Source organism: Brassica napus, chromosome C3, assembly GCF_020379485.1.
Source record: "Brassica napus cultivar Da-Ae chromosome C3, Da-Ae, whole genome shotgun sequence".
Lineage (NCBI taxonomy): Eukaryota > Viridiplantae > Streptophyta > Magnoliopsida > Brassicales > Brassicaceae > Brassica > Brassica napus.
In genome coordinates this window covers 69,385,480-69,405,670 of record NC_063446.1, presented here as the reverse complement: position 1 = coordinate 69,405,670, position 20,191 = coordinate 69,385,480, and the positions used below count along the sequence as shown (strand labels likewise).

The 20,191-nt window shown below is 42.1% G+C and overlaps 1 protein-coding gene across 1 annotated transcript; it reads right to left on the bottom strand.

The window, feature by feature from the left end:
* Positions 1-220: 220 nt before the first annotated feature.
* On the bottom strand, positions 221-2,379 carry LOC125583303. Its single transcript, XM_048749956.1, has 3 exons — positions 1,853-2,379; positions 1,182-1,760; positions 221-950 (listed from the first exon to the last, which is right to left on the bottom strand). Exons 1-3 carry the CDS (start codon positions 2,377-2,379, stop codon positions 221-223), a joined length of 1,836 nt encoding a protein of 611 aa, XP_048605913.1.
* Between the last annotated feature and the right edge of the window lie 17,812 nt (positions 2,380-20,191).

Below are 20,191 nucleotides of genomic sequence, written 5' to 3'. Positions count from 1 at the left end.
TCTTTCTCTCAGTTTGAAGCTTTAGCCATTCCTTCAGGTTTTCTTAACTGTGAAATCATTTGTATTGCATTTTCACATTGTGTTATTGAATTCCACAAATAGATGTAAAGTTTACAAAGCTAAGCAACAATTGATGGATCCTATCTGCGGAAATTATAAACTTTTTTTTTTTGAACACCAATATTATAAATGCGAAGGAAAACGGTCCAGCAGCAGAGAGTTAGTTGGCTGTGGCCAAGTACAAGACTGATTTAGCAAGTGAATCAGCCATAACATTAAGGTTCCTAGGAATAAAAGTAAACACAATGCAGTCAAAGGAGAGTGATAGATGCTCGATGTCCCGAGTGATTCCGTAGAGCTCTGTCGGGTGATACGTCGAGGTGATAATAGCCACGAGGGCTTGACAATCTGATTTTAAGCAGATTCTTGAGTACCCCGCTTCGAGGGCATGGAGGAGCGCTGATCTTACAGCTAAGGCTTCCGCCATTAGAGGGGACACTGTGTGATCAAAGGTTGCCGTCCCCTGTAGTAACCGTTCATCCTGATGATCTGTGAAAATCCAACCACAATCTGCCCTGTTTGTCGTCGCCTGCCATGCAGCATCAGAACAGCAGAAGATCATACCTGTCGTTCCTGCTGGTATAATATTCATTTGGCTCTGTCCAAGTGGAGGCGTGGGCGAGCTTAGTTGGGCTTCCGTCCATTCCCTTGCGTTCTTGATTGATCTCGAGGTAATGTCCACAGGTAGAGAGGCTCTGTTCTCGAAGATATGATAGTTTCGCGCCGTCCAAATTCCCCAGCATAGCCACGGGAATAGATTTCCTGTCACTCCCAGCGGTGGGAGGTTGATCTGTCTCGTCGAGGCCATGAAGGCTTCACTGAAAGATGCACAGTCTGATGGATTGAAATTCAGTTTCCAACAGTGTGCTGTCCATATCTGCCTGGTGAAGCTGCAGTGTAAAAAAACATGGTCGGTTGTTTCAAATTCCGCACAGTGTTTACATGTTACGTTGGAAAGAAGTCCTCGCTTTGCTAAGTTCTCCCCCAAGGCCAGAGCTCCCTTAACTATTTTCCAAAGAAATAATTGAAGTTTTGGGGATATTTTAGCTTTCCATATGGCTTGGTAGAGGCTTTGGTTAGGAAACGGTCCCGTTTGGTCCATTGTGATTGCAATATAGTACCCCGATTTAGCTGTGTAGTTACCCGACTTTGATGCTAACCAACCAAAGGAGTCTGGAGCTCCCAGCACACTTGGTTTAATGCTCATGATGTTAGGCAGGTACTGTGGCAGGAGGCTTACTATTCTAGTTACATTCCACTCTCGGCTGCCTCGGCAGAGAAGGTCCGCGACCACAAGATCCTGGTTCTCTTCACATACCGGTCCTATAGGTCTCATCGGTGTCGTCATCCTGAGCCACGGGTCTTTCCAGATCCTCGTACTCTCTCCATCACCTATGACTTTGCTCAGATTAGTCAGTAACAGGTTTCGTCCTTTTAGGATCCCTCGCCACCCGTGAGATGCTGTTTTCGGTGATTCCACCTGAAGGAACGGCGCTTTGCTGCAGTATTTAGCACGCAGGATTTTGGAGAGTAGACAGTCCGGTTTAGAGACGATCCGCCACGCCTGTTTCGCGAGTAGGGCTGTGTTGAAAGCTTGAATGTCGCGTACTCCTAGCCCCCCTGCTGCTTTTGGTGTTGTGATTACTTCCCATGCCACCCAACACATTTTCTTCTTATCTGGCTCAGCATCCCACCAGAACCTTGTAAGCACAGATTGTATCCGGTTACATAGGATGGAATCGGTGTGAGTACAGCCTTCAACATAACAAGTTTCCCTGCGCTTGAAAGGTGCCTTGAAGCCCAGCTAACCGCCTTTTGTCTGATGCGATCTACAATGTTTGTGAAGAGGTCTTTCTTGCGGCGTCCGAAATGTTCCGGTAGTCCTAAGTACTTCCCTACTCCTCCTTCCTGCTCAATCCCAAGGTACTGTTTAACACGTTGCCGTATTGCCTGCGGGGTCCTGGCCGAGAAGGATATAGAAGACTTGGCCGCATTTATCAGCTGACCAGACGACACTCTATACTGATGCAAAATGTCTACCAAGGCAGCGCAGCTCCTCTCATCAGTGTCCAAAAAGAACATTGTATCATCTGCAAATAGCAAATGGTTCAGTCGAGGCGCCGGCGTTGCCACTCTAAGGCCTGACATATGCCCACTCCGTTGTGCTCTTCGACAAAGCCCCGAGAGTACTTCACCACACAGGATGAAAATGTATGGTGATAAGGGGTCGCCTTGTCGGATTCCTCTAGACGGAATGATCCTGCCGTGTACCGAGTCGTTGACGAGGAAGGAGTATGAGACGGACCACACACATTGCATGATCAGGTTGACGAATGGTGCTGCAAATCCGAACCGGTTCAGGACTGTCTCGATGAAGTGCTATTATAGCCTATCATAGGCTTTACTCATGTCTGTTTTGACGGCCATCGAGCAATGAATCTCTGCTTCTGACGTCTTAAGAGTGTGGAGAATTTCATGCATGATGAGAACGTTATCCGAGATGGCTCTTCCGGGTACGAAGGCTGACTGCGTTTCAGAGATGATGTCCTGCAGTATAGGCTTTAGGCGCAGAGAGAGTATCTTCGTGATGACTTTGTAAGACACATTGCACAGCGCAATCCGGTGATAGTCAGATACCAGCTTCGCTCCTGTTATCTTAGGAATGAGACGCACGTACGTAACATTGGTAACCGGCGGCAAGCTTCCTGTCCGGAAGACTGCTTGTACCTCTGAGATCAAAGCTGGTCCAATCGTGCTCCAATTAGAATGGAAGAAGCTTGCGGAGAATCCATCCGGCCCCGGTGCTTTGTCCGGATGAATGAGAAAGAGAGCATTTTTTATTTCTGCAGCTGTAGGGATGGAACAGATATTCTCGTTCGTATCAGGTGCGATGGAGGGTGAGAGGGCAGATCCTACTATCTCGACAGTAGATACTAGGTTGGAATTCGTGATGTCAGAGGAATATATGCCCGCAAAATATTCTTTTATCTGGCCCGCAATCTGTTCCTCTTCATAGTACGCTGTACCCGCTGCGTCTTCGATAACGGTCATTCTGTTTCGAGCTCTACGTCCTTTGGCGATCGCGTGAAAATACCCGGAATTCTTATCCCCTAAGAATAACCACATGATTCTGCTCTTTTGTCTCCAGAATTCCTCTTCTGCCTTGTATGCCACCATTAGGCTGTGATTGAGGTCGTATATCACTTTATCGTCACCCTGGGGGTCAGACATAACACATAACAGCGTCCAGTCTCAGTTTAAGTTTGTTGATTTCCTCCTTACTGTTGAACAACTGCTCTCGGGTCCAGACAGTGATAGCTCGTCTGCACATTGCTAGTCGAGTGTTGACGGACACACCTGGATTAGCATTCCAAACCTCAGCTATTAACTCCTTAACAGTCTCATTCCCTCGAAGTCTGCGATCATACCGAAACAGCCGGTTTCTATTACATTTTCCTGAGTCAAAAACTGTGAGCACAGGTCGGTGGTCTGATCCTTCGAAACCGAGGTATTGGCATCTGCCCGTAGGAAATCTATCAGACCAAGCCGGGTTGACCAGTGTTCTATCCAGTCTGCAGTAAACAAGATGACTATGCCGCTTGCCTCTCCATGTCAGAGATATACCAGAGTGCTTGAGGTCGAACAGATCACATTGGGCAAGCATGTTACGGAAGGCTCCGAAGGTTCCTTCCGCTCTCTCCGGTCCTCCGGATTTTTCACTATTATCCACTATTTCATTAAAATCTCCGGTCAGCATCCATGCTGAGTTCCGTGAGGCCGCAAGGTCGATTAAAGAGTCCCAAATGATATTTTGATTAGCAACTTCAGGTTCACCATACACAAAAGTTACAAAAACGGTGGTTCCTTTATGAGTGATGATAGTATCAATGACATTCTTTGAGGAGGATAGAATTTGGAGATCGATATCTTGTTTCCAGAATAGGGCAAGACCTCCACTGCTGGGTCTAGCCGGTGGAACAAGAAAGTGGTGGTCCGTCTCAAGAAAGTCTGACTCACTAAGCACAAAGGAGTCCGGATTCTTGGTCTCCATGAGGAATACAATGTCGAGGGATGCTTGTTGACGAAGCTCCCGAATTCGCTAGACTGTTGCGGGATTCCCCAACCCATAACAGTTCCAGCTCATTATCGCTAAGGAAGAGCGGGAGGAAACCGAGGAAAATCTGCCGTCTCCCTAGTGCTTGCTGTCTCCCTTGTACTAGCTGGAATAAGAACTATTTGTGGCATCGCAGTTGTGGTCGTTGGAACATTTTGGCTTGTACCTGCTCGTGAAGTTAAACCTGGAGATGCCTGCTGTCTTGCTAGGTTTCGCTTTCGTGACCCCGTGCCCATAAAGGTCTTTGGACTAAGTTTGATTGTGGTCCTTCTGTCCGTAGTCCTGCGCGGTCGTCCACGTTTTCTCGCTGGATTGGCTGTTGTTCCAGATAGTGCAGTTTCGGTCTCTCGAGGAGGTGATAGCTGAACCGTGGGCTCCAAGAGTCTTTCTTGTTGTATCATAGCAGCAGATGTTGAGGCTTGGATGATTCTTGTTGCTGTTTCATCCACTGTACCATCCAATTCACTTAGAAGCACCCTTTGTTTTCTTGCTGCACTTTCCACCGGGTCCGGGCAGCTTATGTATTGGAGAGTGACCTCTCGGAGTTCCTCCATCACCTTTTCCCTAGAAGGGACTGCAGGGATCGGGGGAAAGTCCAGTACATTCAGATTTCGTCCCACTGAAGACCTAGGAGGTTGGAACGGAGCACTTGGAGGAGTAACTTCTTGAGCAAGTATTGGTGATCTTGCTCTCCATTGCTGTGTATCCCTACTGTTCCCTACTTGGTGGGTTTCGCTTCTTTGTCCTTTGTCAGTTGGGTTGATCAGCGGTGATTTTGCTTACCATTGCATAATTGGGGAGCCATGGTGTCTTGTACTGTGGGTTTCTCGCTCCTGGGCCTTGCCATGATTGTTGAGTCTGCGTCTTGTATAGGGTGGAGATGTATATTCCTTCTCATCACCCTCTATAAGCTGTTCCCTGCTGCTATCATGGACAAGTGGCAGTCTCGGAGCGATCTTGTTTTTCGGCCCAGTTGGGCGGAACGTCGCTGTTGAGACTCTGTCTCCAAACGGCTTCCCATGTCGATCTAGGCGTTGTTGGTAAGGTTGATTGCCATTCTCCGTAGCTACTGTTGTGTTCCAAGGAAGAGAGTGAGAGGAGATGGGAGCTGTCTGTCGGATAGGTTGTCCCTCCGCGTTGATATCAATCTGGCGTGTAGTTACGAGGGTGGGTCTCTCCGGACAGTGGGACTGTAAATGGGAGAGTCGGTAGCAGATAGAGCAATGGTTACCCAAATTTTCGTAGTGTAGAGAGATGATGCTTTCTTCGCCTGAGTCGAAGTCCATGGCTGCTTCCATTATCAATGGCTTTAGGCCATCCACAATGACTCTAACTCGAGCTGAAGTTTTTGTTACCTCGTAAGTTTCGAGTTCGCCCAGTTCGAGTCCAATGTTGCGTACCACCTTTTCATGCCAGTAGTGGAGAGGTATTCCTCTAAACGAGATCCAGAACGGGATTTGTGATGGGAAGCTTGATGAGATGATCGGTTCCCAACACTGTACAATTCTCATCCATCGACCATATTGGTATGGTCTGTTGGCTAGTACAGAGCTAATGTCTTCCTCTTCGTTGAACCTAAACTGAAAGCAGCCATTCCCCATGTCTGCACCTGATGCGAGACCCACTAGGTTCCATTTCTTTGCCAAGTAAGGCAAAACGGAGCTCATCTTCTGTTCTTTTGGGTTTGTTAGACGGCCAACAAGTGTGAGTAGGTTCTCCTTGATGAGTTCCGATGGGTCGAAGTCCGGTGCACGAATCCGGAGTCTTGGTGGTCCTGAGGGGTTGCCTGCGACTGCTTTACCCTTTTCTTCTGCTGAGAGTCTCCGATTTATCGTCGAGAGGGAGTCAGTGGTCGGTCGATTCCTATTGAGACGTTGTTCGTGGAGTCCTTGAAAGACCGGGAGTAGATTATCGCCGGTGGAGTTGAGTTTCTTGTTTGCGGTGACTGTGTAAACACAAAGGTGATGGAGCGTTGACTGAGACGGGTACCAAATATGGTGGAGATTCGAGAGTGTCACTACGTCGTCCGACTAGAGGAGTTCCGTCGACCCTAGTGGTGAGAGTGCAGGGTTCAAGTCAGTGGAAGATGTCGGAGCTTCATGAAACTCCGGCCGGTGGAAGTTAACGCCAGCACACAGGCGGTGGTGGTGAGGGGGATCCGCCCTCCGGCGGTTTGAAGGTTACGGTCCGTCGGTTAAAGCAGGGATGCTTTTGAAACGACTTCTATTAGTAGAAAAGGAGACGAGGTAGGTGATGTGTCAGGTATTGGTAAGGAAGACAACTTTCCAAAAGGGTGACAAAACCGGTCGGGAAACGCGAAGCGAAGGCTTATGAACCAAAAGACAAAGACCTCTTTTGGTTTTCGTGCCTGAGAGCGTTTGATGCTTTTCTTTTTCCTCCTATTTGTTTTTCTATAACACATTATTCTCGGAAATTATAAACTAAAAACAAGTCTTTCATGGTTTTTTACTTGTTTGAATAAAGATTTTATGTGTTAGTTGATTGTATTTGTTTCAAGATTGTTGTATTGGTTGTGTTTTTTTCAGTCAAGAGTGTGTTCATCCTTTTGTGTCAGCAGTATGTAATAATTCTCATCAACGTAAAAGATGTGGTTTTGCATTAAGGCTGGGTGAAATATACTTTCAACGTCTTGCATGTATGATCGATCTACATTATAGTATGTAAATTATATAAGAAGAACTAGAAGACGAATAAAAAAATTCACGACGTTATGTCTACTATTATAACTTTGAATGTAGGGAAGCATTTAATAAATAGAGGTTTTACGCCACATTACTATATCTGGTTTCAACATTGAAATGGTTATAATTATGTGAATGAAGCTATTAGTAGAAATATAAATTTTCAGGATGAACCAGTTGATCATTTGCATAATGAACATAGTTACCATCAGGAGGACCAGATGGTAGAGCATGATAGGGTTCTTGATATGGTAGCTGATGCATTTGTAGCTCATGATGAAGTTGAAGAACCTAACTTAGATGCAAAAAGGTTTTATGAAATGTTAGATACTGCGAATCAGCCAATTTACAGTGGTTGTCGAGAATGTCTCTCTAAATTGTTGTTGGCTGCTAGAATGATGTATATTAAAACTGATCACAATCTACCTGAAAGTTGCATGGGCAGACTTGTTTAAAGAGTATTTGCCGGAAGACAATGTGTCAGTTGATTCTTATTATGAGATTCAGAAACTGGTTTATAGTCTTGGGCTGCCTTCGGAGATGATAGACATTTGCATCGACAATTGCATGATCTACTGAGGAGATGATGAGAAGTTAGAAGAATGTCGATTCTGCAAGAAGTCATGTTTCAAACAGCAAGGACGAGGACGTAATAGGGTACCGTACCAAAGGATGTGGCACCTACCAATTACAGACATATTGAAAAGATTATACCAATCTAAGCAGACTGCTGGAGGGATGAGATGGCATACCGAACATACTCAGACGGAAGGTGAGATGACTCATCCATCAGATGCAAGAGCCTGAAAACATTTTAACAAAGTACATCCAGAATTCGCTAGCAATAGCCGAAATGTGTATCTTGGATTATGCACATATTGATTTAGTGCATTTAGAATGTCAGGGAGACAATATTCATTGTGGCCAGTCTTTCTTATGCCACACAACCTGTAGATCCTAAAATCTACACTATGAATTTGATAGTGATCGGGAGTTCAATCTAGGGAAGAAATAACGTGGACAACGATATCCTCAGAATACAACGATATAATCAGGTCTGAGTCGTCGAAAATGGACTATATTCGTAGGTCGAATATCATAGAGATATCGGGAGAAGGAAGGATCGTGACTGAACTCGGGATTGAGCTGCCTACGTACCCGTCAAGGGATCAAGTCTAGACGTAGTTTGGTTATCATCATCTCAAAGGAGATGTCGGTTTCATTGGTCTTGAGTAAGATGTCGACCTCGTCTGTCTCGTGTGGGACATCGTTTACGGGTGAGAATAATGAGCTCAGGATCTCGGATTGGCTTATCACGATCTCGTAAGATCGGGTCTCGTGTGAACAGCCTTGCTTCTTAGCGCCTCAGAATACATGAACGTATTCGATAACGGAACGTCGGTGGAGTTAGTGATCGTCTTGAGCTCATTAATACGAGCTTCTCTTTTATAAGAATGGGGAAGAATGGAAGCATGTCTCCTTTGGTCTTGAGGTTAGTGCTCTTGTTTCTGGTAAAGTGTTAGATCAGACGAAAAGAAGCCACTTACCAAAGTCATCTCTTTCCCTTTTTATAGGATTTGAAGATGAATAGTGGTTTGTTACGCCTCCCCCACAAGTCTCGCTTTGACCAATTATTATGATCTCGCGAAGTCTAGATATTAGGAGATCGAAACAAACTCTTTTGACTTCTTCTCTATAATAAATAACATATAATTATAGTGGCAATGATTTGGTACAAATCATGGTCCAACATTTGCCCCCAGTTCTTCAAGTGACGTGACGAGGTTGGAGAACGGAAAATCTTCCTAATAACCAAAACGAAGTCGATTTCCTATTAGAGTTTCCAAATTTGTTTGCCGTTTGATAGCGAGATCAAATCTTTTGAAGTTCGTTTGATCATTGAGATCGTTTTCGTTTTTGTACGTGGGTCGGTATAAGGGTTCGAAAACGTTGCGAGAGAGATGAGAGTTGGATGGAGCTGAAAACTTCGGCCGAGCTTGTCAACAAGGTTCCTGATTCTGAGAAGTATGGAGAGTTCCCTTGATCCCTCGTGGTAGATTGGACTTGTATGATGAATACATTCATCGAATTTGTTTTTATGAGCTTTTGATGTAAGTCTCGTTGTTTATTTCGCGTAGACTCAAGTATGTAAATATTTTGCGTTTGTGTAGAGGTGTTGGAAATATATTATATAATCCCAACGAATCATCAAGTCAATGCGAAATGATTGGTTACACGTCGATAGTCGAACTTTTACTTTGTTTCGGTTAAGGGAGCAATTTATATCGCTCGTCCTCGGAGTATTTTGCGAGATAGAAGCTGATCAGGAAATCTAGCTCGCGGGCCAGTGGTGGCCTAAGGACGTGGTTTATAGGTGTTGTTTTTGATACGGTCGATGAGAGTTTGGGTCGTTTGAAACTGTGTGGTAAAACTCGCTAAGAGTTTGAGCTTGTTTAAAATTGAAAATAGAGTGAATCTCAATAGTTGTTTGAGATACTGGTAGCGTGAGAATAATGTATAAATTTTTTTTGCGGTTTATATAAGTTTATTTATGAAACTTGTGATTTGAAATAGTGATTTGAATTTGATAATATATAAGTTGTAAATGTAATGCGAGAATTTATTCTCTGATGCAATGTATTTATGTGTAAATAGATTAAAGATAATTGTTTACCGACATGGGGGTGTTCTGTTTTTAACGACTGCGATCTAGCGGAGAAGAAATGGTGTTGGATGTTTGATCAGGTTTTTCCTTGCGTAGTTGTTGAGAAGTTGATGCGGCTGTGAATTACTAACTTGATATGTGCACAATTCATAGTACGCCGTCGTGGACCATGTCGCGCTTACTGCCTCTTGCGGCTTTGCTTTTGTTTGGAAATATCGTTTAGACAACATATGATCTTAGAATATTTCTACGTGGTTTGTCCAGATTTATCGTTTTTCATAACAGGAAATGATTTCGTGGTCGGAGCCTTTTAGTGATGCTTTGGATTTTTCTTGTTATTTTCCATGATTCGTTATAGTTATAATCTATTTGTTTCTTCTACGGAAAGGGATATACTGGCCCCTTAAGTAGTTCGAGATCATTTGAAGCCAGGCGTTCGATGGCTTTCTTCGCGCCTCTACGGTATTTTTGTTTTGATCTGCTTGATATCATGCTCAATATATCTTTGGAGGCACGATAAGAGCTTGTTCAAAAACTCACTATTGATCTGAGAGTGTAAAGTTTCATTGGCTCCTTGGCTTCAGCACTTTGGGAATTGTGTTGGTCGATATTCTTGAAGAGTCGAACTCGGCCACTGAGCTGCTAAGGTTCCTTGGACATATGACTCATTGTTTTCGTGGAGCAAGATCCAGTTTCGGCTCCTCGAGCTTCTGCATCAGAGATCGAACTCGATGCCATGATTGGAGAAGGGTGACTTGTCGATTCTTCGTGTTTCACGAGCTCGTTAGAGGTCGAGTCTGTCTATTTTTAACTCGGATGCAAGATCTTTATTTGCTTAATGATAGTGGATATGTGTTTCATACAGTTCGTATCTGTGTCATTAGGGTTTCGGGAACTCGATAGCTCGAAGGATTTGCGTTGCCTTTGGTCGGTCAAATTAATTGGAGCACGAACTGGTAGGCCTTCGCGTTCGAGCTAGTTGATCCAACCTTTGCCCAGTCTATTGAGACTTAGGCTGTGGTGGTTTGATTTGGATCGTGGTGCTGTCGAGATGCTTCTTCGGTCTAGAAATGTACGGATCGTAAAATGGAAAATTCGGGAGCACCTAGATATTCTCTGTGGTTTGATTGTGTTACGTCGGTGGCGCTCAAATAGCACAAGTCGTCAAGATGATATGACTGTAAATAGTGTCTCTCTTTGATCTTTTGTCTTCGTAGTGGGACCTTTGTCTTATTTCACGACCTCTGTTTGTTGGAAAAGTCTCTCGACTCTTTTATTTCCTTTTAAACAAGCCAACGGTTGAAGGGTTGATAATAACTGTTTTTTTATTTAATCCTTCGGCGGGATGTTGTCCCCCCAGTTCTTCAAGTCAGGTGACGAAGTTGTAGAACGGAGAAGCCTTTAATCATGACTCCGAGCTCCCTTTTCTTTAATGAGAAGTTTTCCTCATTGGTCCTGAGCAAGCCAACGGCTTCGTCGGTTTTTAATGGATGTCGGTTTTGGTTAACGGGTTCAACATTGTGATCGTGATAGAAGAACTTGTACCCTTGTTCGTCTATCATAGTTATAATATGATCTCGGCTCTTATTATAATGAATACAAAGATTTTCTTATGTTGTAGGAAGATCGTAACGAAATGGTGTATTATCAACTTGAGATCTTGTTGGGCTTTGTTCGTGATGGGAGAGACTCGCTTCCATCGAACACATGACTGTATTTGGCTCTCCTTAGCTAACGAGAGTTTCATGGTAGTCTGTTTAGAACGCACATCCAATTCTCGTTTGCTTTTCGTGCGGCGAATATCAATTATTGAATATCTTTTTTCTATGAACAATTAGAATTATTTAACGCCAACAATCACATGATGATAGGAGTATGGTGATCTTTTTAATGTTTTCTCTTGAGCGGTGAGAACTCTTCTTCGCTGGAAGGTGAGAGAGGGGTGCTTGTAGTCATGGTTGCCCAACTTGTGAACTTTCGTTCATGGATGTCGAGTGGTTAGCAACCCTGGTTTAAGTCTCTTATGATTCGATTTATAATCATCTCGATTGAGACATCGATTTTGTTGCCTTGAGTCGGGAGCTTTCTTCATCGATCTCGAGCAAGATATTAGCTTCATCGATCTCGAGCAAGACACCGAGTTCAAGTTAATATCATCATATGAAAACGAGCTCTTACCCTCATTCATTAGTATGAGCAAGTTCATTTTCGTAACTTTCTTATCTTCAACGAATAGAAAAGAATGTATTCTTTGTGAAGAGTAGTAAAGAAATGCATCTCGTTTTCTTCTCGTTGAGTAATCGATTGGTGGGGGAAGCGTTTAACATAATGTTTCAGTTATGTGGGAATGAAGTAATCATCAAAGTCATTGCTCTTGCTGAGCGAGGGGAATTTCCTTTAACTCACGAGCTCTTCAGCCTTGGGATGTTGTTGCGGGAAATCTCTCTCGTCAAACTTATTGTAGTGGTAATCCCATCTCATTGTGATAGAAATATGACGTTTTTTTTTACTTGTTCTTCCTTTTCTTATGAGAGCTCGTGCTCTCGTCGGGCAAGAGGGTGGAAGAAGATTTTTATTCTCAAGGTAATAATATCGTTATGCTAATTGTTTTCTCCGTTCTTGGTTTTGTCGAGTTGCTTTATCGGATGAAGGATTATATTCTGGCCAAATATGTTACCGTATTTGACTCGTGAAGCGAATGTCGAACATGCTAATGTTCTTTAAGACTCGGCCTCTTCTTCTTTGAAAAGTTCGCGTCATTGTTCATTATTATAATGAAAATATGATTCGTTTCTCGTTGTAATATGGACACGTTTTTACTTTGTGCATCATGCATAGAATCGAGTGTCTTCCCTTCTCAAATTGTCTGAATCATTATGTTGTAAATAATCACATCTAGGCAGACATGGTTTTATGAATGATCGATCGCACCAGGCCGGGAGGATGATTTCATCAGTCTTGAGCGAGACGTTAGTTCAGTCTCGAGCGAAGCGTTTACCTTCATCGGTCTCGAGCAAGATGTCAGCTTTATCAGTTTCGTTGTCTCGAGCGAGACGTTGGTTTCATTGGTCTCGAGCGAGACCGATCGACATGAAACAGCTTCGGTGTTGTTTCTCTCGTTGAACCGAAGAAGTCTTTAGGGGCTCGTGCTTCTTCTTTGGGAAGTGGAGAAGTGTTCATAGTGAAAGATGTCTACAGTTTTGGCTCCTTGAGGTCCACAAATTCTCGTTTGTCACCTTTCCATCACACGGTAGTGAGTATATTCCTTGTTTCCTTGTCGGTGTTTTGCTCCAAGAGAGATATGATGTAATCATCATAAAAAGAGGAAATCAAAACCAATTCACATGGCACATATGACTATCATTTTTTTGGTGGAAAAAGATCCTCATTATCATGAGATCATAATAATATATTTCTGTTTGTTTACGATTCTCTCCATCCTCCAATGAGAAGTCTCGTTGAGCTGATTTGCTGGAGGAAAGATTCTGGTCTGGTCGAATACGTGACCGTGTCGTGAAAAAAATAACGAGCACATTAGTGGTCTTTAAGAGCCCGTACTCTTACTCTTTGGAAAGTGGAGAACTTCGGTCTCTTTGATACAGATATCGAGCTCTCGGGGGTCGGCCGTACTTAGTTTTTTGTACACATTCTGAAACGTGCTCAAGGTATTGCATTTCGGCCTCTTTAGATTCTTCTTTGCTTTTGATCATCTATTGATTGAGGATTCCTGCTCGATTCGTGGTAAGGTCTTTTTCTTTGCTTTGTTCTAAGACTATCTTCTGTTGATAATCGCTTTGATGCATCTGTTCGGCTAGCAACCTTTCTCGTGTTGGGCGATCATTTGACTGGACCCGAACTCGGGAGGTCGGGCTATCAGAACTCGTCGTCGGCCTCCTGCAGTTTGAGAACGTTATCGGTGAAATTTGGTGAGATGTATTATTTTTATCAGTAACAGAGATTCAATTTAGCTGAGGTCGGGATCAAATCTCATGTTCTGTTTCTCGTTTATGATATAGTAAGATCGATGCCATCGTGGTGTGATGGTTTGTTTGTTGTGGTATTAGACATCATATGAGATGGATCCATTTTCGTTCTTACAAGCCTTAGATCGGGTTCCTATCAAGGATGGTTTTCGTTTCTCTTCCCCACAGTCGGCGCCAAAATGTAGATCCTAAAATCTACACTAAGAAGTTGATAGTGATTAAGAGTTCAATCTAGGGAAGAAATAACGTGGGCAACGATATCCTCAAAACACAACGATATAATCAGGCCTGAGTCGTCGAAAATAGTCTATATTCGTAGGTCGAATATCATAGAGATATCAGGAGAAGGAAGGATCGTGACTAAACTCGAGATCGAGCTGCCTACGTACCCGTCAAGAAATCAAGTCTAAATGTAGTTCGGTTATCATCATCTCAAAGGAGATGTCGGCTTCATTGGTCTTGAGTAAGATGCCGGCCTCGTCTGTCTCCTGTGGGACATCGTTTACAGGTGAGAATAATGAGCTCGGGATCTCGGATTGGCTGATCACGATATCGTAAGATCGGGTCTCGTGTGAACAGCCTTGCTTCTTAATGCCTCAGAATACATGAACGTATTCGATTAACGGAACGTTGGTGGAGTTAGTCATCGTCTTGAGCTCATTAATACGAGCTTCTCTTTTATAGGAATGAGGAAGAATGGAAGCGTGTCTCCTTTGGTCTTGAGGTTAGTGCTCTTGTTTCTGGTAAAGTGTTAGATCGGAGGAAAAAAGCCACTTACCCAACTCATCTCTTTCCCTTTTTATAGGATTTGATGATGAATGGTGGTTTGTTACGCCTCCCCCACAAGTCTCGCTTTGACCAATTATTATGATCCCATGAAGCCTAGATATTAGGAGATCAAAACAAAAAAACTCTTTTGACTTCTTCTCTATAATAAATAACATATAATTATAGTGGGACTGATTTGGTACAAATCATGGTCCAACACAACCTGCCACCGGAGATGTGCATGCAACTGGAGTTTCTATTCTTGACCATATTAATACCTGGTCCGAAACATCCAAAAAGGTCTCCGAATGTTTTTCTACAACCACCGATAAAAGAGTTGAAAGATTTGTTGTCAACAGGGGTGAGGACGTATGATTGCTCCACGAAGATGAATTTTACGATGCAGACGATGCTTCTATGGACCATAAGTGACTTTCCTGCCTATGGAATGTTGTCTGGATGAACTACACATGGGAGATTGTCTTGTCCATATTGTAATGGAATGACAGATGGGTTTCAACTGAAGAATGGTAGGAAGACAAGTTGGTTCGATTGTCACCGTCGTTTTCTTCCCATTAGCCATCCTTACGAAGAAACAAGAAATTGTTTAGGCACAAAAGGGTTGTGAGAGACATTTCTCCTCCATATTTAATTGGAGTAGAAGTTGAAGCGCAAATCAATTACTATGGAGCTAACGAAACAGTTTGTTGTGGTGGTAATTTGCATGTTCCCAGTAATATGCCTGATTTTTATGGAGTTCAACACAACTGGCACAAGAAGAGTATATTTTGAGAGTTGCCATATTGGAAGGATCTTCTTTTGCGCCACAACCTCGATGTGATGCAGAATAATTTTTTTTGAAAACATCATGAATACAATATTGAATGTCCCAGGGAAGACAAAAGACAACAAAAAAATCGAGGTTGGACTTGCCTGATATTTGCTCAAGAAGCGAGTTACATATAAAAAGCAATGGACAAGTTCCCGTTCTGATATTCAGATTGTCTTTCGAACAAAGGTCGGTGTTGTTCAACTTGGTGGCATCAGAAGTGATGTTCCCCGATGGGTATGTTTCAAATCTCTCTAGATGTGTTGAAAATGGTCAAAAGTTCTCCGGGATGAAGAGCCATGATTGTCATGTCTTTATGCAATAACTACTTTCCTTTGCATTTGCGGAGCTACTTCCAATAAATATACATGAAACACTTGTAGGTAATATATTAACTACGCTTTAATTTCTTTATTGCTCTATAATATGTAAAAAATAAATAATATGACTAATAATGTGTTTAATAGGAATATACAAGGCATTGGAGCATTTTTCAGGGATCTGAGCACACACACTCTTAAAGAGGATGTCGTAGAACAACCTCATGAGAACATTCTCATCTTACTGTGCAACTTGGAGAAGATATTTCCTCCGACATTTTTTGACGTCATGGAGCATCTAGTTGTCCACCTCCCGTATGAGACATTGCTTCGTGGACCAGTACATTACGGATGGATATATCAGTATGAGCGAACCATGAAATATTTGAAGGGAAAAACAAATAAACTCACCAAAGTTGAAGGTTCTATAATTGCTGAAAGTTTGACAGAAGAAACATCTCACTTCACATTGTACTACTTTGCACCAAAAGTACGTACCCGGAAAAAAACTCCAAGAAGATATGACGATGGTGGTGTCGCGCCAACATATGCAGTTGCTGGTGTTCCAGCCATCTTTTGCCAGATAGGGCGATTCGGTGGGGAATTGAAAGAGGTTTGGTGGTCAAGTGATGAAGACACTCATAGTGCACACACCTATATTCTACTCAATTGCGAGTATCCATTGATGCATTATTTTGAAAGGTAACATATATTGAAACTTTTAAACACATATATGTATAAATTATATAATTTTCAAATGATTAATTAATAGAAAATATGATTTTACAGCCTATTTGTTTCTCAAGTCGAAGAAACAATCCCATATATATCCAAAAGTGAGGTAGACAAAATGAAAGATCAACACTTTATTAAGTGGTTGAATGGTCAGGTATTAACCCAATTTTGTAAGTTGGCATATGATATGTATTCGCCGTTAGTATGATTAATTAATTTTAATGTTCTCTTTATTTTTGCAGGTTGATTATGACGATCCAGATTACCTCACATGGTTTCATGAATTAATTCAAGGTCCAGTTGCAAAGGCCACCACATCACCGATGTATTTCACATGAGGCTTTACTTTTCAAACGTATGAGTATGGTAGACAGCGGACGACAAGTAATCATGGAATATGTGTGAAAGGCGAAACATATTTCTACGGGATATTGCAGGAGATTATTGAAGTAGAATTCCCAGGGTTATTGAAGCTGAAATGTGTCATCTTCAAATGTGACTGGTTCGACCCCGTCGTCAACCGAGGTGTTTGATTTAACAAATTCGGTGTAGTTGATGTCAATGGTGGACGAAGGTACAACAAATTCGAACCTTTCATATTAGCTTCGCAAGCAGACCAAGTCAGCTTCCTTCGATACCTTCAGATGAGAGAATCAGGAATCAATTGGTTTCCCGTTGTCACAGTTACACCTCGTGGACGAATAATCGGTGGAGAAGAACAACCATTGCAAGAAGAACACATCAATGAAGTCGAGGAACCTGAACAACAAACTGATGACATCCTTCTTATTGATCCGCATAATCGTGAGTACGAAGATCTTCCTGACGATATGATGGACGAAGCTGTTGAAGACGAGTTTAATGAAAATGATGATGTTTCTAGTGATGACGAGAATGTCAATGATGTATCCGAATGATGATGTAATTTTCGTAAATATGATTTATTTTTAGAGTTAATGCACGTGTTTAGTTTGTTTAATCATGAAAATTAAATTATATAATTTGATTTTGTGTTACTCAATTGGGGGTTTGGGGTTTAGAAAGAAAAGATTGCGTGATAGATGAAGTTAAGGAACTTGGGATTTGGGGTTGGGTTTCGAGAGATAGGGATTTGCATAACTTCCTCGTAAATCGTCGTACAAAAACACGGGCCTTGTTATTTCCTCGTAAATAAAAACACGGGCCTTGTTATTTTCTCGTAAATAAAAACACGGGCCTTGTTATTTCCTCGTAAAAGAAAATTTGGGGCTTGTTATTTCCTCGTAATAGTACGATGATTTTACGACGAAACTGAAAACACGGGCCTTGCTAATTGGTCGTAAAGGAAAACATGGGCCTTGTTATTTCCTCGTACTATTATGACAATTTTACGACGAAATTGAAAACACGGGCCTTGTTATTTCCTCATTAATTTACTAGGATTTTACGACCCCAACTACTTCTATAAATAAGCACACCCCTCCCATTCTAAACTTGCACAAAAAAAAGACTAAACAATAGTTTGAAAAACCCCGAAGGGAGTGAACTGTCACCAGAACAGTTCTGATCAGTTTCAAATGCTATTTGGAATTGATAACGACCGTTCTGGTGCCAGTCTCCCTTAAGTTTTTTTTGTAAATTGAAAATCTTCATCAGAAAATACTCGTAATTACCGAGGATTTTACGACGAAATTGAAAAATGCGGGCCTTGTTATTACCTCGTTAATTAACGAGGATTTTACGACAATTTGAAAAACGCGGGTCTTGTTATTACCTCGTTAATTAACGAGGATTTTACGACGACAACTACTTCTATAAATAAGCACACCCCTCCAATTCTAAACTTGCACACAAAAAAAACTAATCAATAGTTTCAAAAAACCTCAAGCGAGTGCACTCTCCCCAGAACAGTTCTAATTAGTTTCAAATGCTATTTTGAATTGATAACAGCTGTTCTTGTGCATGTGTCTTCCTTCAGTTTTTTTTTGTAAATTGAAATCTTTTCGCCGTAAAATACTCGTAAACAGAAGTCGTCGTAAAAACATCCTAAAAGAAAACACGTGCCTTGTTATTTTCTAGTAAATACCTCGTAAAGGAAAACACGGGCCTTGCTAATTCCTCGTAAATTTACGTGGGCTTTACGACGAAACGTAAAAAAAAAACGCAAGTCTTTCTAATTCTTCGTAAAATCGTCGTAACTTCACGAGGTTTTTACGACAATATATAAGTTTATATATACCTAAACCAAATCACTTCCCATTTCATAGTCACTTCCTCTCCTCCTCCAAGCAAAGTACTCTCTTCTCTGCTTCCTCTCTAATTTATAACTTAGGTGGTTAGTTTAGGGTAATTAGTTTAGGTGGTTAGTGTAGGGAATTTGTAGATAGATTTTTGGAATTTGTTGATAATATAGGATGATAGTTTTTAAATGTTAATTAATAATCTATATATTTATATTTTTATATGGTTAATAATGACAATTATTTTTTTTTCCAGATGGTTCAAAAGAACAAGCGTACACAGCATTACAGTCAGATGTTTGGTGAGCTTGGTACTCGTACCGGCACATCATCTTCTTCAACTCCCAGTTCTTCGGTTTCCGGAGACTGTCCCCGACTCTCAGTCTTCTCAGAGAGTCTCTCAGACGCCTCTGTATGTTCTGCCACCGGTTCCTCGGTTTGATGCGCCACCCGCGCATCACGATCATGTTCCCGAGGAGGCACCTAGCTCCTCCGATGGCGCCAGACGAGATTCATCCCGATTTGCTGGTGTCGCCGAATGCTCCTTATGCTATGTACACCGTCGAGGACCTTCTCGCTCAGCCAGGCAGAGGAGGTTTACCAGTCCTAGACCCCGACCGACCGGACGAAACTTTGTGGTACATTACATTTTTATTGTGTAATTGTATTATAACAAAAAATAATTTAAACACTTTTTATTGGTTTTTTTCAGGTTTGGGGTTGACGGTTATGTCGCTCGGAACATAACCGAGGTGATAAAATGCTACTTCCCCCACACTCATCTGAACTGGAAATTGACGCCAATCTACATCAGAAAGACGTGGTTCAAAATGTTTGCCGTAAGTTACTATTAATCTATTTTTTTATTATTACGAATAATTATTTTTAAACTAATTACTAATCTAATTTTTTTTACAGCAAAAATATCATTGGTCCATAGAGGTGAACGAGAGGGAGAAGAATGCGTTTGAAGGGAATGCGAAAAAACGATTGTTGGACATGGTATCCAACTGGAAGGATGATTGGATCTTGAAGGGTTATGAGCAGGGAAAACTCGCTGAGCTCACCACGGCTGTGTGGGATGGCCTCATCCGTTATTGGAACCTGCCATCGTCTATTAAAGTCGCCAACAGTTGCTCCGCCTCCCGTTAGACGAAAGATGAGCATGGCAATGGGCCGATGCTTCACACCACGAGTCAAAAATCCCACGCCGGTGTCCGTATGGAGATGGTAAATATTTTAATTACTTTATTTATATATATATATATATATTCTAACTTCTTAAATGCTTTTAGGCCAAGGAGACGGGAGAACCCACAAGAACTCCCGTCTCTTAAGGATCTTTACGAGAAGACCCGCAAGAACAAGGCTGGGCAATTTGTTGATCCTAGGTCCGAGAAAATCTACAAAGAGGTGGTTACTCGAATTGAAGACCGCCAAACCCAGCGGATCCAGCAGTCTCCCGATGGAATACCGGTCACATTATCCACACTTGAAGTGGATCAGATTTACGAGGAGGTAAATTTTTTTAAATCTTTAATTATTATTATTCATATAATCTAATTTTTAATTACTAACATTATTTTTTTTAAGGTTGTCCCTAAGAAAAAAGGACGTACGTTGGGGATTGGTTCCATCAACGATGTTCCAAGAGCGACATCGTCTTATGGTCATAGACGGGCTGATGAAGTCACTGAGTTGCGTTCCGAGTTGAATTCGATGTGGTCTGCATTTACAGCTCGTATGAATTCATTCGAGGACATTCTAGACGTTCTGGTGGAGGCCATGGTGGCACA